The following is a 25,850-nucleotide window of genomic DNA, read 5'->3' on the forward strand; positions in this document are numbered from 1 at the left end:
ACTTCTCATATGCTCCTCCCATAGATGGGAAGTAGGAGCACATTTAATTCATCTGTGGTGCTGGAGAAGTCACCAGAACATATGCAAGGGACAAAAGAGTAAGGAAGGAGAGAAAGACCACAAACCAACCTGATCATCAGACACCTTGACTTGAGGTGGGCTCAAATGTAACACTGTAACTTCTGTGACAGGCACATTTGGGATTTAAAAAAAAAGATTTCAAGGTGACTGTGCAGCCTAAGAAAACAGACTTTCCAAGCACTTTTAATACCTCTTTAGAGGTATTTTCTTGTATATAAATCATGAGCTAATTTATTCATTAAAATGGCCTGTACTTGTCAACATTTTATTAACCTTAGTTTGTGTTAATAGGAAAATAAGATATATATGCTAAGCTCTTACCAGCCCCACATCCCATTTCACATCCAAATTACATAATACTGGAATATAAATCCAGATTACAATATTATAGGATTATAGCTTTGGGAAAGCTCAAATTGGGAGTGAACATGTTCCCAACCCTACCTGTGCATCAAAATTTCTTGGAGACATTATCATAATGTCCTCTGCAATCTATTGTATCAGAATCTCTAGGGGTGGAAACTCCTGGGAATCTGGAATTAGGTAACTGGTCCACAGACAAGGATTTAGGAACCAGTGACCTAGACCATTTCCACCCTACTATTCACAGGAAGTATGAGATAGTGAGGAATGTCCCCAAAGCATGATAACCAGTCCCCTCATGTGATCCAGTGAGTGCCAGAAAAATTAATTATATGTCTCATTATTAATGGCTGACTTCTCATTCTTTCTTTTCAGGGTCTGGGTAACCATTTACTACCCAATTACTGCAAATAAGCTCTATAGTTAGGAACACATGCATAGACTCTAGCTGAAGCCTGGAACCTACATGGAGAGACTCAGATAGTTTCACCTGGGAGAGCCATATAATTTGCAACCAAAATGAAAACAAATATACTTTAAAAATCATTCTGAATGGGTTAAAACATGAGAGCCAAATAGCCAACATTTCGCCTGTCTCCTATTTGACACCCATGGCAGACATTGCTAATCAATCACAGCACTTTCCTTGTTGCACCTAAAACAGTCCCAAAGTCCTTTCCATAGGACACCACCAACATTTAATAAGCTCTGATATATGGGTAACATATACTATTTATCCTTGCTTGGCTAGGATAAGGGTAAACAAATTATTTTGAAATTGTTTATATTTTGTACCAGCCTGATCCAGCACAGGTTGCAGATCATAGGTATAGATCATTTAGCTCTTGCTAATTCATCTTTACAGTGTTTTCACATATCTTTGAATAGATGTATCCGGGAAACAACTAACTATTAAAAGTTGATATGTAGGTTATACTCAAACCAACCTAATTTCTATTGATGACAATTCAAAGTTCTACTCTGAATAAATGCTATTTGGGGACACAAACTAAGTTCTAAAATAGTTTAAAAATTAAACTAGCATTTAATTTTTAAAATCATACATAAATCTGTTTGATTTCTAATCATGTACTGCAAATTTTCTCCTTTAGAGAATATGGATCAAGTTTCCATGCAAGTATTTAGTGTCCTGGTAAATGATAGGGCATAAATCACAAGAGCACTTGGTATCTCCTGGGTTTTGTTAGAGAAAGTCATTATAATTCATTTGTCTTGGGTTCCCATAATGGCCATTCTTGGCTCCTCAGCCTCTGCCACCACTTCCCAAATCACACTAGTTCACTAGATTGATTTCATCACACCGACAGCCTCTATGATCAAACAGTAAGATCAGAGAGAGAAGACTCACCTCATCATAGATGCTGTCATTCCTGCTAAAGTCTCCAGCCTTCCTGGGAAGAACGTGGATGTGAACATGCTGAAAATGTACAAGAGAGAAAGAAAAAAATGAAATGTGATTATCTCCCCATATATTTTTAGACTTGACAGTGATGTTCTCATGAAGGCCCAATTACTCCACATTGGTTCCTGCTGGATTATTTTCAGAGGAAGATGATGTTCACCTTCAGTAACTATATCTGAAATCTGCTGAGAATAGAGAGGTGCAAAACAAGAAAGAACAACTTGGTGGCATATATGAGAGTTTGAGTGAAATGCCAGAGTGTTTTAGGGGCTCTGTGGAATTATTCATAGTTGTCATTCTTGGTTATATTTAGCCACAGCTTTGATATGACAGAGGCATCTTAAAAGGTGACCATTGTGGCTCTGCAACTGACAAGAAACAAGAATTGGCTAACAGGGAACTGCATAAATTAAGAGAGAATGCATGGAAGTAGGAAGTAAGATGGGCCAAGTTACAGGATCAGAGCTCCGAATAATAATCATATAATCATTAATACAAACAGGTCTCACTTATTAAGTTTTACTTACTATGCTAAGCAAAGCTCTGTGCTTGGCATTTATCTCATTTAATCCTCTTAATCTTACGAGGCAAATTCTACCCCATCTCCATTTTACAGATGAAGAAATTGATGCCCAGAAATGACAAGGCTGCACAGGAAGTGGTAGTGTTAGCGTAGAAAGCCAGCTCCTCTGCTCTTGCCTGCACATTCTACATCAGCACAGGCACTGATTCTGCGGACGTAGTAATCTTTAAACAGCCCATCTCTCTCTTCTACTAAAGCACCGGGGTACTATATATAACAATGCTCTTATGCAGAGATCATGAATCAAGGCGTGCAGTGTAGCTAATTTCAATATGTTCTTCAAGACTAAACTACCATTTGAAAATTTTACTTACCAAATAGCTTCTATTATACCTTGGCTGAAGTTAAACCTCACCCCTGCCTTGAGCTATGTTCTGGCATTTATCATAAGACATGAGGAGGAATTTGAAAATACAAAGCCTAATATAGAGAGGCAAAGAATCATACCTCATCTTTGATCATGCCTATCCCTTTTTTTTTTTTTAATATATTTTTATTGCAGAAGTTGTGAACTTACAAAATAATCAGGGACATGTGTGGAATTCCCATACAACACCCCTCTATCAACACACTACACCACACCATGGTGGAACATTTGTTACAGATTTTGAGATAATATCATCAGACTATTACCACTAACCATGATCCATAGCATACATTCGGCACGCTTTTTCTATACTGTCCCATTATCAACACAGTATATCTTTGGCATTAAAGCATGACTATTATGGTATTGCTGTGAACCATAGTCCACAGGTTACTCCAGTTGTAGTTTTCCCATGCTTCTGCATTTTGCCACTACCCAGCAATAGTGGTGTGCATCTGCTCTAGCTCACAAAGGACATTCTTGCATATGTATCATCAACCTTAATTCTCATCCACCTCTGGGTTTACTGTGTAGTTCAGTCCCTAGATTATTCTCTAGCTCTTTTTCAATTGTCATTTACATCCCCAGACTATTCTTTCCAGCCACATTCCCATTTATAAACTAGCTGTTACTCATTACAATGTGTTACCATAAATTCTATGCATTTCTACACTTTTACAGTAAAGTTAATTAAAACTTCTACAGACATTAAGGATCAGTAATCCATCTCAGTCCTCCTCTTATCTCTTTAAGAGTCCACCACCTACAATCAGGTCTTGAGGATGTTTTCCTACATTTTTTTTTTTAGGAGCTTTATGGTTCTTGCTTTTATATAGAGATTTTTTTTCTCCCTTCTTTATTTTTTTAAATGTTACTTTAAAAAAATATGAGGTCCCCATATACTCCCCATCCCCCTCACCCCACTCCTCCTGCATTAATAACGTCTTTCATCATCGTGGCACATTCATTGTATTTTGTGAATACATTTTGGAGCACTGCCTCACCACGTGGATAGTGGTTTACATTGTAGTTTACACTATCCCCCAGTCCACCCAGTGGGCTATGGCAGGACATACAATGTCCAGCATCTGTCCCTGTAGTACCACCCATGACTATGGCAGGGGAGGAACACTGGTATGGGGTGTTATTGATAGGGGGCACGTGGTTGGGAGGGAGTTCTCCAGGGCATGTATACAGGGTACATAAAAATGTTTGGATATTTTTATATATAGGTTTTTGATCCATTTTGAGTTAATTTTTGTATAAAGTGTAAGATAGGAGTCCTCTTTCTTTCTTTTGGCTATGGATATCCAGTTCTCTCAGCACCATTTTTTTAATGGACTATTCTGCCAGAGCTGGGTCAGTTTGACAGGCTTGTCAAAAATTGCCTGACTGTAGATGTTTCTGATCCATCAATTCAGTTCCATTGGTCTATGTGTCTGTCTTTATGCCAGTACCCATGCTATTTTTACCATTGTAGCTAGGTAATATGATTTAAAGTCCAGAAGTGAGAGTCCTCCAACTTTGCTTTTTCTTTTTAAGATGTTCTGGCTATTGAATGCCCATCCCTTTTTGATCACCAGATAAGGATTCTAGCTTCCAAAGGGCATCTGGAGAATGTAAGATTAAATATTCCTGTGTCTTTGGTGTACAAGATGAGGGGAGAGGAGGGATGTGCTATTAAAGCAGAGGCGGGGAGCGAGGTGAACCAAGGTGAACAAGCAGATAGAGCTTTTAATCAGACCATGTGACATGACCCAAAGGGTGACATTCATTTGTCAGAATATTCTCTAGTCAGTGACAAAGTCAGTTACAGCTTCCTCAGTAACTGGGGCAAGTATGTGTTTAGATCAGAAAGATATATGAGCATAGGGAAAGAAGGAAGAAAAACAAAGACAGGAAAATAATCACAAACTACATATGGATCCAAATCCTCAGGAGAAAGCCATGCAGGAAGGACCCAGGCTGAAATTCATTCAAGTCCATAGCCTGGTTGAATTAAAAGCAAGTCTAGAAAAATGCCAAGTATTAGGAAATAGCCCATCCTTAAAGGAGCCTTCACTCTATCTTACTTCTAAAACCTGCTGCTATTCATTCTTCTTCCTTCCTTGGTTCCTCCTTCCCTCCTTCCCTCGCTCCCTTCCTTCCTTCCATCCATAATGTCCCTGGTACTTTCTAGTAATCAAGTATTCCAGACCTGAAGTCAAATTGCCTAACACAAATCCTGGACCTACCACTTCTAAGCTGCGTGACTTTGTCTGATAAAGTTCTGCATCTCGATATCCCTATCTATAAAATGGAGGTTGCAATAGTTCTTAACTTGGAGGGTTGTGAAGAGGGTCAAATGTGCTAAGGATGTGCTTAGCATGCTCCTTAACACAGAGCTAGTACTCAATATATGTAGCTGTAGTATTATTATACTTATCATTTATGTTTGTAATTATTATTTTTATTTTTATTTTTACTTTGCACTTGCAGACCAAGTAGCGATCACAGTCAGGGATTGGTTCTTGCACCAGGAGGAAGATATTTAAAATGCCCCCTGAATAGCACATTGTTGAAGTGTCTTTGACACTGAAGATTGTTTCTATTGCTTAGACTACTCACTAGTGGCTCTTCAACTTCATCATGCAGCTGAGACTTGTTCAAACACAGAGTACTGGGCTATGAGAATCTGCATTTCTTACAAGCTTCCAGGTGTTGTCAACTTTGCTTGCCCTGGGCCATATTTTGAGAACCCCTGGCTTAGACTGTCCATTCTGTTCTTGACTCCCATCCCGCCAAATTGTGTTGTAGCTACCGAGGTTGCTCACTGCTTTGCCCTCTGTATTGCATTATGTGGAGACCTAATTTTGACTGCTTCCCTGGCTGCCTGCACTCTGACCACCCTCCCCCCTTCCCTTGTCCTGAGGAAACTGCCTCTTACTGTCTCCATCACAGATACATGGTGTGAACTTACATTAGGGGAAACCCCTGGGTCCAGTTTCATTTCATGCCTCCTTTTCTTTAACTTGCTTCCCTGGGTTTAGTGTTCAAGGCCATCTCCATAGTCTCTATTACCACCTGCCCTGGAAATGCTATTCTTGGTCTTTGGTAACCACTTGAAATTCACTGTGACACTGAAGACAGTAAACATCTCACTGTATGGATGATTTTTCCCCAAGGGCATAGATCTCAATCCAGCCTGATATCTTGACATAAATTCTCAAGTGGCAGGCTGACTACAGGATCCTGACAACCCACTCAACTTGTCAGAACAGGGAAATCATGATCAAGCCAGCCCAAAGCCACACTTTTGTGTAGAAATACTATTGCCATGGCCGTCCAACAGAATGGCATCTTGATAAAAGCCTATAAACAGAAGAGAAGGGAATAACTTGCCATCGCATGTTCTTAGTGAATTCACAGAGAGCCTTGGTGGTCATAATTTACCTTTTGCTGTGCTAACAAATCAGGTACCTAATAAAAATTTTTCCAAACCTTTTCTGAAGATTACAGTTTTTAGCTGTTTGGGTTGGAAAAGCATTTTAAAGAGTCCAATGACTTATTCCATACCAAAAATTTTCTGTCGTCAAATACAATTTCACAATGCTCATTAATATATTAAAGTATTTGAGAGGACACCCATGAATGGCAATTGTATGATTTTAATACAGTACTCAAGAAATTTATGGAGTCCCCAGGCTTTTAGTCATATAACATCTATTTACAGTCTTCTAATAGTTAGTGTCAGGCTCTATGCCAGAAACAAAGGATATAATGATGGACAAGACAAAGCCCTTGGCCCCATACAATGGAGGCTATAGAAAATAAACAAGTAACTAAATGTATAATTTTATTTCAGATGGAGACAAGTGTCATGAAGAAAAATACAGTAGGGCAGAACTAAAGACTAGGTATTGGGAAACCCCAACATTTCAAATTTGGGAAGAGAAGTAGGAATCTGATTAAGGAAACTGTAAAGAAGGATGCAAAGCAAGAGAAAGTAAGTCCCAACAGCCTAGAGAAGAAAATTTCAAGCAGTGTAATTCAGAGTGTCAGATGTTGCTGAGAGTTTGAGTTGGTTTCAGTGAAGTTGGTGGGAGGAAGAGGGGGGATAAAAACGTAACAGAAAGGCACATGGAAGGATGCTCAACATCACTAGCCATTAGGGATATGCAAATTAAAACCACTTCAAACCCACTAGGCCAGCTATAATAAAAAAGACAGACAATAACAAGTGTTGATGAGGACATAGAGATATTGGAACTCTCACACATTGCTAATGAGAATGTAAAATAGCACAGCTACTGTGGAAAAGAGTCTGGCAGTTCCTCAAAAGGTTAATCAGAGAGTTAGTGTATGACCCAGAAATTCTACTCATGGGTCATATATGAGACAAATGAGAGCATATGTCTACACAAACACTGATGCACATAGCATTGGTTCATAGCAGAATTATTTATAAGATGCAAAATGCTGAAATATCCCAAATGTCCATCAGCAGATGAATGGATAAACACAATGTGGTATATACATGCAATGGTATATTATTTGGCCATAAAAAGAATGAAATACTGCAAAATGAAAAAACTATGCTACGCAAGAGAAGCCAGACACAAAAGAATACATATTGTTTTATGAAATATCCAGAAGAGGCATTTATGAAATATCCAGAAGAGGCAAACTGACAGAGAAGCATATTGCTGGTTGCTAGGGGCTGGAGAAGACAGGAATGGGGAGTAACTGCTCTATGGGTACCCAGTTTCCTTATGCAGTGATGAAAACATTCTGGAATTAGATAGTACTGATGGTTGTACACCACTGTGAATGTACTAAAAAACACTAAATTGTACAGTTTAAATGGGTACATTTATGGTATTTGAATTACATCTCAATAAAGCTGTTATTAAAAAAGTGAAATGGGTTTAAGGGAGGAGTGGGGGGTGTGGGATGTGTGGGGACCTCATATTTTATAATGTGACATTATTTGTAATTTATGTATCTTAAAAAAAAAGACAATTTAATAGAAAAGAGAGAGTAGGATGTGAGGAAGCAGAAGTATCAAACACAGACATTTATTACAAGGAGTTTTGCTCTGAAGGGGAATGGTAACTGCAGAGGCAGGAAGAAATCCTGTTTTGGGAACTGATTTATGTTTCCTGAACCCACTAGTTTCAATAACTATTCTTACGTTCAGTTGTGGCAGTCATCAATAACATGTCTGTTGAACGTTCACTATGTGGCTGGCCCTGTGCTGGTTTACATCATTATTTCAATTACTCTTTATAATACTCTTAAGAGGTGGGTAATAACCATATTGCCATTTCCAGGTGCAGAGACGGACCTAGAGAGATTTAGTGACTTGCCCAGGCTCCTGCAGGGAGGGACTGGGTGCTGCCATCTGAACCTGAGCCTATCCCAGAGGCCAGAGTCTTGGCTTTTCACCACCACACAACGCCGTCCCTCGGTATACCACACTGCTTTTCCCTGTTCCAAATGCCTGCTCCTAATACACCCACGCACTGTGCCCTCCCGATTCCTCTCCTAGACTCTATTATTTTTGAGCCATTTCTTTGATCAGGATCCTGGAGTGGAATTTGTCTTTCATAGATACTTAAATTGCTGGAAGCAGGAGTATTATCTCCTGAGTGCCAGCACTACCTCACCTCTGCCCAGCCAGAAGCCATGACCAACATAGATGAACAGATCCATCCAATACCAATTCTTTCCTCCCTCGTTTATTAACTTCATGTGATTTTTATCAAGCAATTAGTGAACTTCTTCTTTGTTCATATGCTTGAATCAATTTTAGCTTTAAAAATCCTTTCTGTTATCTCCAGGCTTTTCTCCCAAGGTAGGATTTCTCTGAGCTTTGACCTCCTGACACCATTTTATGGGCCCTGCCTATTTTTTAATTCCACTTTGTTTCTCCTTCCAACTGAAGATGCTTAGTGTAGTCATACTGATGTCTTTTGTTCTTGTCAGAATATATTGTAATTTGATTATACGGGACAAAACTCAACTAAGTGGGTTTAAAGGAGAAGGGGACGTGAAGAAGCAGAAACACAAAGCACTGACAATTCTTCCAAGGAGTTTTGCTGTGAAGGAAAGAGCGCATCTGCAGAGGAGGGAAGAAATCACTCTTTGGGAAATCCTGGTTTAAGTGTCTAGAAACTCTTTGTTCAGATGGGGGATGGAGAGCAAGTGGAAGGGCAGGGGAGGCTAGGGAGCCACGCTGCTCCATAATTTGTGTCCTGCTGCCTCAACCACTCCTTTAGACCTGCCGAAAAGCAGTTGCATAAGGCAGGTCTCAATCTAAAGGACCCAAAAGCAGTCTTGTGGTGGGCAGTGAATGTCCCGCTCAAAGACACCCAAGTCCTAACCCTCGGACCTGTGACTTTGTTCAGTTACACAGCAAAGAAGAACCAGGGGGATTTAGGTTGTTTAATCAGCTGACTTTAGGGAGATGATCCTAGACTATCTGGGTGGGCCCAATTCTTTTTAAGGGTCCTTGTAAGTGGAAAAGGGTGAATATCAGCAGAATCAAAAAACAAAAATGAAAACAAATAAAAACAATTTTTTTGTACTTTAAAGGATACCATCAAGAAAATGAAAAGACAAACCATAGAATGGGAGCAAAGTTCTGCAAATCATATATCAGATAAGGGACTTGTATTTAGAATATACAAAGAACGCTTACAACTCAATAATAAAAGACAAAAACCCAATTAAAAATGGGTCAAGGACTTGAGTAGACATTACGAATGGCCAAGAAGCACATGAAAAGATGTTCAACATCATTAGATACTAGGGAAATGTAAATCAAAACCACTCCACACTCACTAGGAAGGCTATAATCAAAAAGACAGATAATAATAAGTTTTGGTGAAAATGTGGAGAAATTGGTACCCTCATACATTGCTGGTGGGAATAGAAAACGGTACAGCTGTTATGGAAAGTGAACTGGCAGTTTCTCAAAAAGTTAACCATAGAGTTATCATCTGGACAGCTACTAAGTGGGAGCAAGAACACTTCACCAGAGAGGGCAGAAGGCTTCAGTTCTCCATCCCTGATTCAAGTGGAACAGCTCCACTCTCCTCTGTTTTGATTTTGGGGTCCCAAGGACACTGACATTAGTGGGGGGGGGATATATATATATATATATATATATATATATATGTAATGGATAAAAATGAATAATTAAAATCTTGAGGAACCCTCAATACTATCTACTGTGTTCATTTTATGGAAGAAGCAAGTGGCTCTTCTAAAGCCCATACCAAAGCAACGGCAAAGCCAGGGCTAGAACTTCCAACTCCTGGCTCATGTCTCCAATTGCTCTTTTTAGCAAACCTCACTCACCCTAACTTGTCCAGATCTCACAAAGGGAGATGCATCCAGAGAGGTGACTTGGTGTGCAGACACTGGAGATGGAGGGCCAAGGTTAATTCCTACTTCTGCCTCTTACTGAGTTTCTTAACTTCTTTCATCTCACCTGTCTTCATCTTTCAAATGGGGGTAATAAAGTATCTGAACACATAGAATTATGAGGATTAAATGAAATACTGTAGATTAAGTGCTTAGGCCAATGCTGGAATATTCTAAATATTTAATAAATTCTAACAATTACTATATTACATGCAGTAGTTTTGACAATATTTTAGAATAAACTGCTCTGCTCTAAACCAGAAGGTGGTTTCTGCAATGTGTCTTACTGAATATATTCTACTTTGGACCATTACCACCCCATAGTTTGTGTTTTCTCTACTGTTGGATTGTACCTTACTTGATGGATCAGTCAGGGCTCTCTAGAGGAACAGAACCAATAGGATAGATAGATACATATACATGTATTTAAAGGGTTGGTTCACACAACTGTGATCTGAAATCTGTAGAGGAGGCCAGCAGACTGGAAACTCAGGCAAGAGCTGATTTTGTAGTTTTGAGGCAGAACTACTTCTCTGGAAACCTTAAGTTTTTGCCCTTAAAGGCCTTCAGCTGATTGGATGAGATTTGGATGAGACCCATCCACATTATCGAGGATAATCCACTTTATTTGAAGTCAGCTGATTGCAGATCAAAATACCTTCGCAACATCTAGATTAATGTTCCCTTAAATAACTGGGTATGATAACCAAACTAAGTTGATATCTAAAATTCACCATTATACTTGGTTTAGGCAGGACTTGCCTGTTCCTAAATAAAAGCAGCTGGAGTACTGCTGCTCACAGGGCCTGGAAAACACCTCAGCATGGCCAGCATCAAATTAGTCTGTCAAAAGGCATAGGCATCGTGATGGTTTCTGACCCTCCTGTCGATGAGTATCTTCATTTAGAACATGGTCAGTGCTGAGGCCGATTGTGCTCCCTTCCTGCAACAGAGGGAACCCAGGGCTTTTCATGTGTCTGGATAGTTACAATCAAGTTGGAAAACTTAAAAAAAAAAATTATTTTTTTAAAGATAAAGAACCAATTCAGTAAAAAAAAAAAAAAAATCTCCCAGACTTTGTGGAGCCCCTATAGAGTTTTGTGGCTTAACAATTGTGTTTTTAAGTAATACATCACTGACGGTGCTCCAATTGTGAGTTATAATAATATATCATGAGAGGGCTGGTGCTTTCATGATATATGGGTGCAGTACATCATCTAAGCATCGCGGCTTTGATGATGTATTGCTCCAAACCACAATGAGAGTTTAAAGAAGCTTTTAGCTACCAGACAGCTTTAAATTTGAAATTTTCTAGAAATTAAGGACTTTTAAAGTAAAATAATTGCAGGGTGGTAGAATTTGATGCTACATCAAGTGTTGCTGAACTCTGAGAGCCGGGGTCTGAGTCTTCTCCTCTTGGCTTAAGCACACAAGGTGGAATTGAATTGGCAGCTCTTCTTCAGTTCCTCCTGCAGGAGAACAGATGTCCAGGGAACTGAGCAAACATGAGCAAGTGTCAATGCATCTATTTTTCCAATCAGTTTCCCTCATCTTCCTTGCTGATAGCACAAGCAGTACATCATTGCCCCAAAGTACTGGGTTGCCTGAGATGCTATGGTAAGCACTGTAGAAACCCAGTAGAGATTATATTTGTTTTCTTTGTTTTAAGGAGCTCTTCCACTGAAATTCAGACAAAAACAAAAAAACAAAACAAAACAAAAAAACAGGTAAAAAGTAGATCAACTTCCTTATCCATTGCCCACAAACCCAAAATAAGGCATACAAGAAGAAAACACATCTTTCCTATCATTTGTCTTTGTAAAACAAAGGAAGTACTGATTGCAAATGAGAAGAAAAATAAAAGGTGAATGGCATATGGGCTGCTCACCCTGAGTAGGAAATGGGAGCTATTGTCATGGTTTTGCCACACTGCCTATTTTAAGGAGGTGTTTAGAAGACAGTAATGTTGCTTATGAGAATGCAACCACTTTGTTTAAAAAGCACTTGCTTTTGGGGGCAAGGTAATCACTATCAATTAAGAAAGCAGGTGTTGGGAGAACTACTTTTTTAAAAAATCCTATTGCAATAAACAGACAAAATGAGAAATCTCCCTATTGTTTGTGTAACAGACCCAAACAGGAACAGAAAGAGACAATTACATTTCAAGTGGCTTCTTCCATTTTCCTTTACTAAGTGAATTACAGGAAAGAATAGGGGTAGAGCTACCGCCATGTGGAGAGAAACATCTGGGCATTAAGAATTAACACAGCTCCCTTCCTATTATCTTGCCTCTAGCTTTTCACTCCTTTAGCTTCTTCTAGTAGATTGTAACTCTCAAATGACTATAGATTTTTTTGTACAGCTTCCCCTACCGCCCAAAGGTGGAGGTTCCTTTTTTCTTTTTTCTTTTTTAAAGCAAGTATCCAGTTTTCACCAAACAGAATGACTTACCATCTCAAAAACATACACCTCACACTCCTTTTTACCTTTGAGAGTAGGTTGACTACATAATTTGGCTAACAGAGACATGGAAGTACATGCATCACGCACTATTCTGAGGCTCTCAGATATCAACGAGGCAGGCGTTGTTTCTAGAGAGAATGGGCTTTTTCATGGGCTGTCAGAAGAATCTCCCCAAGAAGAATCTCTACAGCTTCTTTGCTATGGAAAACACTGACTTGTCATTTAATTATTTCTTTTATGTGAGGTGGAAAGCTTTACTTTTCACATTTATGGTATGTGGCAGTTTGGCATTATTTATGAATTCCAAAAATAGATTTTGAATTGTGTTTGTAAATCAATCTGTTCCTCTGGGCATATTAAATTGTATTAGATTCAGAGATTTCACTTTTACTTTATTAAATCAAGATTAGGGCTTTTATTTGACCACATCATTAGGGTGACTCGATTTCAGTCCCAAGCCCTGCCTTTGTGGGCTATATAAATGGATGTTCAATCAAAAACAGGCGTATAAATACACAGAGAAGGAGGACACAAAGAGTTTAGTTTTGGATGCTGGAGCCCCAGGGAGAGAGCCAAGCGTTCACTGATAGCTTGCAACTGAAGAGGCCAGAGCCCTGAACAGCTGAAAAAGCCCAGGAACAAACAAGCCCAGGAGAGAGAGGACATGAGCCCAATCTAGTCTACAGCTGAGATTGGAAGAAGCTGGGACCAAGGAGCCTTAGGAGGAAGGGGAAGACTGAACACTCGTGGAGACAGGCAGCTATCTTGCTCCAACATATGGCAACAGATTTTGATGAGGGAAGTAATTTACTCTTTATGGCCTTGTGACTGTAAGCTTCTACCCCAAGTACATACCGTCTATAAATGCCAAAAGATTTCTGGTATTTTGCATCAGCACCCCTTCGGCTGACTAATACATGGTATTTTTATGCCACTCACCCACCCATTTAAAGATTATTATGAGGGAGGCAGATGTGGCTCAGGTGACTGGACTCCTGTCTACCATATGGGAGGCCCCAGGTTCATTTCCCGGGGCCTCCTGGTGAAGGCAAGCTGGCACACGCCGACACGGAGAACCAACAGCCTGTGCAACACAGAGAGCTAACGACAGGCAGTGAATGCAAACAAGGCGGGGGTGGTGGTGGTGGAAATAAATGTAATAAAATAAATAAATCTTAGAAAAAAGGTTTGTTAAAAAAACATATAAAAAGTTATTAACTATAATATTAGTAACAATTTATATGTTATATGTTATAACATTATATGCTAAGAACTATGTTCAGGACTTTATATGCATTATCACATTCTCACCAAAACACTAAGAAATAGAAACTTATTGTCCCCATTTTTAAGATGAGGGAACTGAGGCTTACTGAGATTAAGCAAATTGCCCAAAGTCAGCAAGCTAGTAAAAGTGGCAGAGCTGAGGTTCCAGGCCAGGGTTGTGGGGTGCCAAATCCCACCATGGTATAGTATATGCTATGGTACACTACCTCCCAATTATGTAGCTAACATTTGAGTGGCCCTAGGTCCTAGTTTATTTGGAACATTCCAGGTTTAGGCCTGCAGTTATGAACAGGCCAGGGTAATTAAGAACAGTGCCTCTCTTCTCTCTCAAAAGTTCCACTTCGGACAATAAATGTATATAGCTCCCCTAACTGGTAGTATGTTTCATGCTGGGAAATCTTCTTTCTACTTATTCTAACTTTTTTTTTTTAAGTTTTATTTCTCTCCCCTTCCCCCCCCCCCATTGTCTGTTCTCTGTGTCCATTTGCTGCGTGTTCTTCTGTGTCCACTTGCATTCTTGTCTTGGGGCACTGGGAAACTGTGTTGCTTTTTTGTTGTTGTAGTTGCATCACCTTGCTGTGACAGCTCTCTGTTAGTGCGGTGCCACTCTTGGGCAGGCTGCGCTTTTCTCGCACAGGGCAGCTCTCCTTGCAGGGCACACTCCTTGCACATGGGGTAGCCCTACCCAGGGTACACCCCTGCATGGCATGGCACTCCTTGCATACAGCAGCACTGCATGTGGGACAGCTCACCACACGGGTCAGGAGGCCCTGGGTACCGAACCCTGGGCCTCCTATATGGTAGGCAGATGCTCTATCACTTGAACCGCAGCTGATTCCCTATTCTAACTATTCTCATCTGCCTCTGGGGGGGCAGGGAAGGGCCACGTGAAGAAAGGAGGGGAGGGAAGAAGGCTTTGGTAAAGCCTTCAAAAAATGGGCTATTAACTCTTTATTAAACCCCTCGTGTATTCAGAGATTTGCCTTGGGAGGGAAAAGAAACATTGTAGACCAAAACAAGGTCCCTCTAGCTCTAAAGGAACAACTTTAAGGTCTAGACAGACCTCAAATTGGGGTTTCTTCACTTAGTAATGGATGTTGCTATTAAGCTCTTACTGTATGCCAGGCTCCATATACCAGGAACAGAGCCAAACACTTTATTTGCAATAGCTCAATTATTTACACAAAACTATGTGATAGATAACATCAACATCATTGTCATCATTATTTCATAGATGAATAAACTGAGGCCATGGGAGGTGGAGTGAATAGGTCTGCTGGATTCCAATGCCCAGGTATAACATGTACTCTCAACACTCTAATATAATTAAATGCAGTCTAGCATAATTTATAAGTCCATTGCCCCACACACTCCTTACTCTTAGGATATTAAGTTCTTTGGCAAGAGAGGCCCGTGAGAAAGAACATATTTCTTACAAATTTGAGGTCAATCTTGTACAAATATTCTATATTATCTTTTGAGTCACAACTGGTGACATGCAGTGGCATATACACTACAGCTTCTTAAAATCACTTGGCAAGAAAAGAAAATAATTTATAATCATTGCCCTTGAAGGAATTGACAAACTCAAGATCTATAAAATCGTTATAAACCAAAATGTAGAGTCCTCAGATATAGGCATTCCTGCTGCTTTAGGTGATGCTAATGAGACAAAAAAGGCAGAAATCCAGGTGGACCTCGGCAGGATTTTTCATATACCAGTTGAACCCTGAATCCCAGCAGAGTTGTGGCCAACTCTTACTCTCTAGTTCTTTTGACTTATGCTGGGCAACTGACAAAACAATGATGACAGAAGTCCCACCCCCAAAAAGGAGTATCTACAACTGCAGGCAAAACAATTCCTTCCATCTGCTTCATAATATCTAAGTCCCCTCTCAACCTGAAGCAGTCAGAGCTGCCATCACCGCAAATCTCTCAAGACTGAGTTATGAACAAACATAAGGGGGGATTGTAACCATGGACCAGAGTAGATTTGTTATTATAGTTATTATCTTGTGTTAATGGAAGAAACTGTTAACACTGATATAAAGATCGTGGTTGCCAGGAGTTCAGAAGGAAGGAGGAGAGATGAATAGGTGAAACACAGGAGTTTTTAGAGCATTGGAATTATTCTGTATGATACTGCAATGACTGATATAGGCCATTATACATTTTGTCAAAACCTATAAAACCATACGGTGTAAAGTATAAACCATAATGTAAACCTATAGACCTTGGTTAGTAGCAATGCTTCAATATTGATTCTTCAGTTGTAACAAATGTGCCAACTAATATAAGATGTTAATAATAGGCGGGGGAAGCAGACTCGGCGCAATGGATAGGGCATCCGCCTACCACATGGGAGGTCCACGGTTCAAACCCCAGGCCTTCTTGACCCATGGAGCTGGCCCATGTGCAGTGCTGATGCACACAAGGAGTGCCGTGCCATGTGGGAGTGTCCCCTGTGTAGGGGAGCCCCAGACGCAAGGAGTGCGCACCATAAGGAGAGCCACCCAGTGCGAAAGAAAGTGCAGCCTGCCCAGGAATGGCGCCGCCCACATGGAGAGCTGACACAAGATGACGCAACAAAAAGAAACACAGATTCCCGGGGCCACTGAAAAGGATAGAAGCAGTCACAGAAGAACACACAGAGAATGGACACAGAGAGAAGACAACTGGAGGGGGGGGGGGAGGGGGAAAGGGGAGAGAAATAAATAAAAAGTAAATTAAAAAAAAATAATAGGGGAAACGCTATGTGTGTTGGGGGGCAGGGGTTACATGGGAATTCCCTATACTTTTGGTGTAATTTTTATGTAAATCTGAAACTTCTCTAAAAATAAAGCTTATTACCAAAAAAAAAAGTGTCTTCCTGTTCAACCTGACTCACAGGGGTCAAAGATTCTTTGTGAACCTGGTTCTCCTTGCTTGCTGTACAGGAGCCATAACTTACTAATTCCTCTATAACATGACTTTCAAGAGGTACAGAGTTTGTGCTAGGATTCATCTGCCCTTGTATCTTTATTAGCTATCATTGTGGTCACTCTGTTATAATACACGTTCATGGTAGGAAAAATTTAAGTGTTCTTCCCTCCATGTGGAGTTCTTCTCTCTTCCCTTCTCTACAACTTCCCCCCAGTTTTCAAGACCCAGTCCAAATACCATCTCCACCTCCTCTTTGCAGCCTCCAGACTGAGCTAGTCTCTTCCCTCTCCAGGGTTCCTCTGAATCTTTGAAGGTACCTCGATGACAGCTTTTTACCTTCAAGCATAAATAATTACAAATTTCTCTCCTCTGTTAGTTTTGTAACTCTGGGATATTCATCCTTGTATCTTTACCCTGATTCTTTCTCCCTCCACCTCCAGGTTACTAGCTTATAGGGGAAATAGTCTCTGGATGGATGGATGGGTGGGTGGGTGGATGGGTGGAGGGGGCTGGATGGACAAATGAAGGATGACTAGAGTGTTCTTAGTTTGGTAGCTTGGACAGAAAGGAGGAAAGGAAGGAAGGGAGGGAGAGAAGGAAAGAGAACATAATAGAAAGAAAGAAAAGGAAAGAATGAAATCACGCATGCACTTATATTGAGGGGTCATTCTTGTCTTTTCCCTGTGCCGGAGAGTTCCTGTGCACACAGGATATGGTCTGTGCAGTCATTACGATCACATTATACACACATTTCTTTCCTTTGAAAAGTATCTTTTTACCAAAAAGCTAGCTCAAAGGTCTTATCTCTCCAGCTTCACGTAAGTCTTAAAAAAAAAAAATCCTCAAATATGCTTGGGTGTCTGGAACAAATAGCTCATCCTGAAAACAATCAGCAGTGCAAGGACTGCCGAGGGGATGCATTCTTTACTCAGCATTAACTTTAATAAGAGTTACTGTGTTTTTTTCCTCAGGAGAGAAGAAGAAACTCACCCTTTCTTTGGATAGCTTCTGACCTTCATACATTCATTCCAGGATGCTCTCTTTGCTAAATAGAATATCAAGAACATGCATTTTTTATTTACATATCCTATCACAACATTAATCCATAGGGTTATTCCCTCTGGGTGCCTTTCTGTTGGGTATACAGTAAAGGATATGGATGCAAATAATGGCATTTTTCCTCGTCTTATTTATGTTGTGACAAATGCACAATGCTTTACCGTTTGCCATACCCACAATTACAGTTCTCTAATTTATGTTTCAATAAAATGTATAATAATAAACATTTACTGTTCCATGAATAAACATTCAAATGAAGCCTCTAATGGAGGTTACATGTTTCAAAGCAGCTCTGTGGCTTTCCAGAAATCTCACCCTCTATTTAATGAGCATCATTTCCATAATCTGCGCATTATTGCTTAAGCCTCCCTTTAGGAATATTTTACAAAGCAAAAAACTTGTGAAATATTATCAGTCCAAAGGGAAAAAAAAATGTTAGCAACTTGTCCCGTTAAAGGGACAGGACAAGCTTTCATGTCCCTCTAGAGACACTAACAGATATAATTATGAAGATGGCGCTTCCTAATTATCTCACCAGCCTGGTACCACATCACCGCTATGCTTTTTACTCTAAGATCTGATTTAAATAAAAGTGATGAGAAGCCCAGAAAGGTCAGTCATGAAGAGCAAGCTGATGTTACTTCCCTTTCTGGTGCTAACAGAGAGACGAAGGAGAACTATAAATTTGAGGGAGGTCAGGGTACTGAAAAATGGATACTCTCGGATGTGAAAACAGACAATGATTTGAGTATTCAACAGTGACCCTGAAGTAACTAAATTCTGACAAAATTCTAAGCTGAGCTTAAAGTCCATGCTGCACATATTATTTTCAGTGTGAGTTATTTTTCAGGAAAATTACTTAATATAATTTTTGTCATTACCAGTTTGAAAGGTTAATTGATTTCAAATAATTTTTGCAAATCATGTTTTTAAAAAGCAAGTACTTCTAAAAATAACTGAAGCATAATAATATAACTATTTTCTCTTTGTCCATTGGCTAAGTCTGAGTTGTAGTGTAGCTAGAGAGAAAAACGATGCCAGGAGAATCAAGGAAAAAAGATCTTTCCTATGCAGGGTGGGGATGAAATGTGTTGAAAAGAAGGCTGTCACTTCGTGACATGTCAGTTTACTTTATTTGTGGGTTGGCATGATTTATTTAAACTTTGTCAGGAAAGAGTCATTTTACATAGTTAAAAGTTGTGGGTTTTTTTAGTGCGACTAAATATCTTTGGACCTACATGCAACATTTTGGGGCTGTGCATTACTTGTCCTAGGAATTGCAGCAAGCAGCTAAGAGTTCCTAAGTGAAATTCTCCCTCTCCCACCATTGTATGATTTGCTATGAGTAATTCACTCTTTGCTTTTACTTGTACAGAGACATCTTTCAAACGAACATTATCTTTCTGTAACACTGAAAGCTGATTATAAAATTTTCATCATTTCAATATGGTTATTTTCACATGACTTCAACAAAATAAAACATTCAGCATAAATAGAATTTAGTGTGATCCAAATTTTATCATATTTTCCTGTGGATTTTTTCTTTTTTTTTTGTTCACATCCTGCTTTGCTCTCAGTACATATGCTTTCTTGTTTTCTAATGCCTGAGTTAAAAGGAATTAGGCAGAGCCATCTTTTAGAGGAAAGCATTTTCCTTCTAATTCAAATGAACAGATATTTATTTCATAGTCAAACTTTAAAAAATGACATCTTTTTTTTTTAAATGAGAGGTCAAATTTCAACTTAAAGAGCTGCTAAGTGAAGCTGTTACCTCTATTAAGAATCTTACCCAGATGTTCTACAGAGTACATTAATTTCACAAATGAGATTCTTTTCAGAGTAATCATTATAAAAATATACCAGGGAAATCACCCCAACCCAGCTCCCCACAACCCACGAGGACAGATTTGATAGTTCAAGACAGGATAAATGACTCTGATTAGGCCGATGATCCCCTGTTTTATATGGACCTCCTAAATCATATCTTGGTTTGGTTCTAGAATGATGATGCTAGGCTCATCCAGAAGGCTGTATATCATCTCAGCATTGCTCCCACACAAGGAGCCAGAGAGATTTGTGGGACCCTGTCTGGTGGCTCTGAGGAACAATGGATGAATACTGCTAAGGCTATACAATAAAAAAGGAAACAGGCTGTAGGAAAGCCTGGGAACTACCCCTCAAAAGAACAAAGGACCCCATCCTAATTCTTCACATGGCTACTGTTTTGATCAGAATAGATTTTGTTCTCTGATAATATAGAGTGATTCCATAGACTGTGCCAAGAAATTAGATAATAGGGGAAACCAATAGTGTTTCTTTTGTCTGGGTTATTTCAGCATTTTAGTCTCTGGAATTTATGTTTACTAAGCTCTTGTAGTCTAGAATGGAACCCTTGCTTGCTTGCGTCCCCTGGATCAACCTGGACTGGCCATTAACAGAAGATGTACCGTATTGTGTCATTTAGTCAGAACGCTCCTTCAACAGAAAGAATTGCAGTGGAGTCTTAATGTCACTACCAGTTTGCCAGGAATCAGACTACAGACCAGAGATTTACAGGGCTCGAGACCTTTTGAGAACATTTAGCATGATTGCTCCCTTAGGGTGTGGGTGGGAATTTGCTGTGCAGGAGGTGAGGAGAAGGTGAAGCGTTTATGATGATTTCTCTATGCCCTTTAGCCTTCAAAATTAACCTTTGGTCAAGAGGGCATCCAACAGCTGACTGCATTGTTGCATGTGAAGAAATAAGTGTGTCTTCTTAGTGTTGGCTTAGGATATTGCTGAGCCCTGGTTTCTGCCAGTGTTGCCTTGATTCATTAATGTAATTAACCAACAATCCATCCTTTTAAGTCAGTTGCATAAAAGATGCTCTTCCAGGCCCACAGACATGGACGTTGGGAATCAAATTTTGCTCCTGGGAAATGTCATACCTACTCCAGCAAAAACTCTAGGTAAGGAGCATCACAGGTAATGATGAATGGTTTAGAAGTTCTATATCTGGCACAGGTTGTAAAGTTCATTCCATAGAAATCAAGTCTAGATTTCACAGCAAGCAGAGCTTTTACTTTAAGTCTAGTGCATGGAGGGCTCAGGCCCCTAACCCTAGGTCATGGGGGACTGAGCCTGGGCTTGATTCCTGGTCCTGCCAATTACCAGCTATGCAGCCTGGGATAGTCATTTAGCATCTCAGTGCTTCAGTTTCTTCACTTGTAAAATGAACTGAGCTCATGGGGCTGCTGTGTGGATTAAAAGGGTCAGTTCTGCAAATGCTTAGACTAGCACTTGGGACTTAGTAAGCACAGAGTCTTAGTCTGCCAGGAACACATTTGCTCACAGTTTTAGAGCCTAGAAGTCCAACATCAAGATGCTGGCAAGGCCACGTTTTTTCCCAAGTCTGTGGCATTTTAGTGCTGGCTCCGTCTCTGCCTCCATCACAGGGTGATGCTTCTCTTTCTGTTTCCTCTTCTAGTTTCCATTCTTCCTTCTTAATCATCTCCTTATTAGGACTCCACTCATAGGAGATTAAGGCCCACCCTCATGTAGTTTGAACTCACCTTAACCAACAACATCTTCAAAGGTCCACTTTACAAATGGGCTCAAACCCACAAGAAGACTGATTTAGACATGCCTTTTGCGGGGTACATGATCCAATCCCCCATTCATGGATATAAGTGTTTGCAGCTACTGTTGCTGCTGCTGAGGGTACTACTGTGGCTATTAGGGTTGAGCACAAAAAACTCCCTTTTAATTGTTTAAAAGAAATTCCATGTGAATCCATTAAATGAGTGGTTTTCAAACTCTCTTAAATCATTAAAGCCATTCTTTAAAAACATATATATTCTGGTGAAGAAGCCTAATCCATAAAACAAACACAATTAGAACTATTCTCCAGGAAAACAGTGTGGGATCTCATACACACATCCTAGGCTCAAAGAAAACCTGGAGCTTTGGCAAAACTCAGTGTGGAAACCTTGGCTTTCAACCCACAGGGAGGGAGACTGAAAGTCTAAGGGGTAGAGGCAGGTGTTCTCCCCAGTGGTCCAAAAGGCTGTGGTTAAGAGTGCTAATCCCGAAAGTCAGATGGCCCGGGGTTAAAATCTCCATTCCAACTCTCCTTGTGTGGTTTTAGGAGAGCAGTTTAACATCTTCAGGTCTTGGGTTCCAACCTTGTAAAATGCACATGATAAAGTACCTTCATCAAAGGACTGCCGCAAGGATCACATAGATAAAACATGGGAAGGTCTTAGCACAGTTCCTGCATCCTAAGGAAATACCCAATATAGGTTAGCTGCTCTTTTAATTATTATTATTCAGCTCTCTGTTCAAGTGTTACCTCCCTAGCAAGGACATTCCCAATCTTTTATATGAAAGAGCCTCCACCGTATCACATTCTATCCCCTTATCCTACCTGAAATTATATTCTACATCCACTTCCTTTTTCATTTTTTGGTCATATTCATAGCTGTGAACGCAGCACCTGGAAATATACCTAGCATATTGTAAGCACTCAATAGATATATGTTGACATAATGGGTTATGAGAGTAATGGAAGTAGGAGGGGGGCAGAAGCATTCTTCTTATCATTTCAGAGGCTGCAGGAACTCTGTTGGACTTGAAACTAAGAGGTACGCTTCATTAAAGAAATAGTGGGAAGAAAATTAGTGGCATGGACTTTGTTTGCCTAACATTTTAAGGTAATTGTTCCCAAACTGCCAACTACCCTTAACACTACTCTCTGCTGTGAAGGCACAAAAAAGGTGGGGGTAGAAAACAGACTTGGGTGAGCCACAATGTAAGTTAAGCTAAAGTAGCGAGGACTCGTTAGGGGTGGCCAATGCCCTCACCATTTTGACCACTTATTCTCTTTTTCTCTTGGAAATTGTTCAACATTATAATCAATCTCTCTCTCTAATTCTTGGCTTTATTTTGTCCATGCAAAGGGCCTCCTGGTGATATCCCACATTCTCTTTTATCCTAAAACTTTCCACGGCTCTTGTTGTGAGTACTGTGTAGTTATATAATTACAGTTGGGATTTTCTTTATTATGTCTGCTTTGTGGACCTGTGTGATATTTGGATGCAAAATGTGATAAGAGACATGAGAGAGAATACAGAAGAGTCAGAGCTGCACTCTAGATACCTAGATGTCACTAGGGATATGAGAGAGATGGGGGCTTAAAAAAGCTATTTTGCAAGAGCTGCAAGGGACTCAAAACAGAAGTCAGAAACCACTGTGGGGCATCCTGAGGGTAAAATCCCCTTGGTCTCGCCTAATAATAATCCCAAATACATGAGGTATGTGTGTGTGTTGTTAAGGGTTAAGGGTGAAGGTAGAATGCCCAATGGGGAAGGGGCTGGGAACTGGAAGTATGTTCATGTGTGAAAGTGTTGTGTTACCTTTGCTGACAGCTTTCTCCTGTGAATTAGAATCTCCCTCTACTGCCTGGCCCCTTAATGCAAAGTCAGTAAAATTTCCTAAGGCCCTGGGATCTCAGTCTTGTCACCCAAAGTGGCCTCAGCATTAGCAGTGGATCCTGATGACCCATTCACACCATCCCCATCAGGGAAGCTGTCATTCCCTGACAAAGGATCTCTAGCACCCCAGTGTCAAGCCTCTGTCCAAGCTCTGTCTATACCACCTTTCTGAATCCCTCACTCCATCTGTCTCTCCAGGTTGCAGTGCCCTGGCTGTGAAAGCATTTTTAGCCTCTCAGCCTGGCCATTCATAGAGATGGCCTTTTTGGTTCTTTGGTTTTGGTTCTTAAGCGTTATCCTTGGATATCATCTTTCCAAAGACCCTTGGATCCTGTTCTGTGCCTCTCCCACGAGCCATGTTCTACCTCATACCCCTGTGCCCAAATCTGACTCCCCAAACCAAATCTGACTCCCCAAACCCAGCCTCAGCCCCACTCTCATTTTCACCCTTCTAACATGAGTAGGAGGAGTTTTGTCAGACTGTTGGTGAAACAGTCAACCAAGAATGAGAGTGGTCAAAGAAAATCCAATTTACAAGAGAGAAGAATGTCTTATTTTTAAACAAACAAAACAGAACTGTAGGTTTCCTTCTAGTAAGAGGCCTGACTTGGACATTCCTCCAGAGCAGCTTGCTCATTCTCTTTTCCACTCTTATCAACACAGTTCTCTAATTGGCCCTTATCTAGTTTATTCTGCTAAAAGTTTCTGATCAACTAATTTCAACCAAAATGTTGAGCTCACTATTTTGAGTATGCAACTGCCCTCCTATTATACTAAGAAAGACAAGGCATTACAATAAATTTGTGGGTACATCCTTGAGAGTATGCTACTGAGATTTTACTCCTTGCATTGGAAGCACTTGCATAAAGCAGGAAGCAAAACAGAATATGGGAATCAGAAAGACGTGGATGCAGGGCTTAAAGAGGAAGGCCTGTGAATGCCAAGCATTTTTAGGTTTACAGAACTCAAACGATTTTTTTAAGCTTGGGATCAAAGGGAGATTAGGCAGCTGGATGGGGAGCAGACAAATATTTTCAATCTCAGATAAATCAGCATGGAAATTGGAGGAGGAGGATACCTCAGGGATGCACGAGCAGAACCCAACACCAGTTTAATTTGAAACGTGCCCCCTTTGCCCAGTCTTTCTCTTCATGGCGTATGAGTAGGGCCCTTGGGAACTTCAATATCAATTATGACCATTGACTGTAAATGGAAAAGATGACAACTCAACTCTCCTCTGCCAATTGCCATGACTTTCTTGTGAGCTGGGTAAAGCCAGCAGTGCTGCCCACCCAAGTCCTGACATATACATCATGTGACTTGCTGGAGATTCCTTCACTCTCTGAAGAACCTAGACCAGCCTAGAAGCAGAGGAAAAAGCACAGTTGGCTCTTTCATGGGAATGCTATACCCCACATCCATCCTTCCTCATGTACATGTCCTCACTCAGTGGAACTTCCAAATTCCTGACAACAACAGGCAGCTTAGGGAAGAGGATAGTGGTGAAGACTGTCAGCTCTGGAGCTGGACTGCCTGGATTTGAAGGCCTGTCCCACCACTTACTGTCTGTGACCTGTGCTATCTAAATTCTCTAGTCTCTAGTTTACTCACTGAAAAATAGAGACAAAAATATTTGTACATCTCATAACTTTTCTCCTGAGAATTAAGAAAAATATGTAGGTAAAATGCTTGGCAAGAGACCTAGCACACCAGAGAAGCGCTCTAGATGTTAGTTATCAGCAGCAGCATTTTACTTTATCAATAACAACAACAACAATAAAAAACCCTTATTTTGGGATAATTATTTATTCAAAGGAAATTGCAAAAAATAGTATAGAGAAGTTCTGTGCACTCTTTACCCAGTTTCCCCGACGACTATACAATGTGATAAGCACAGTAATACGTAACCGTAGTATACTATCAAAACCTCGTACCAATGTGACATTGGTACAATGCACATGTATGGTTCTTCTCCATTTTATCACAGGTGTAGATATGTGCAGCCCCCATGTAATCAGGTTTCCATCACCACAAGGATTTCCCTTTCGCTACGCCTCCCTCTCCCATGCCCCTTCACCCACCATCACTAGCCACTGGCAACCACCAATCAGTTCTCCCTCTCTGTAATGGCGTCATTTTGAAGAACACTATACACATGGAATTATATATTACGTGATTTTTTGAGGTTGGCTTTTTTTCCCACTCAGTTTAATGTTTTTGAGATCCATCCATGTTGTATGCATCCATGTATCCATCCATGGTTTGTTGTTCTGTTTAGTTTTTTTATATTTGAGGTATGGATGTACTACAGTATGTTTAACCACTCAACTGTTGAAAGAAATTTTGGTTGCATCCAGTCTTTGGCTATTACAAATTAAACTGCTATGAATATCCATGCACAGTTTTTTACACAAACGTAAG

The 25,850-nt window shown here is 40.2% G+C and overlaps 1 protein-coding gene across 8 annotated transcripts in view; it reads right to left on the reverse strand.

Annotated features, from left to right (window-relative positions):
* FHIT (fragile histidine triad diadenosine triphosphatase) overlaps positions 1–25,850 on the reverse strand; it is a 1,565,692-nt gene that overhangs the window by 242,493 nt on the left and 1,297,349 nt on the right. For all 8 annotated transcript variants that reach the window (XM_058288169.2, XM_071212131.1, XM_012521179.3 and 5 more), the window contains one exon: positions 1,814–1,882. In XM_058288169.2, the coding sequence (XP_058144152.1) occupies positions 1,814–1,882 (69 nt within the window). The remainder of the gene's footprint in view (positions 1–1,813; positions 1,883–25,850) is intronic.

The sequence above is a fragment of the Dasypus novemcinctus genome, chromosome 26, assembly GCF_030445035.2.
Source record: "Dasypus novemcinctus isolate mDasNov1 chromosome 26, mDasNov1.1.hap2, whole genome shotgun sequence".
Classification (NCBI taxonomy): Eukaryota; Metazoa; Chordata; class Mammalia; order Cingulata; family Dasypodidae; genus Dasypus; species Dasypus novemcinctus.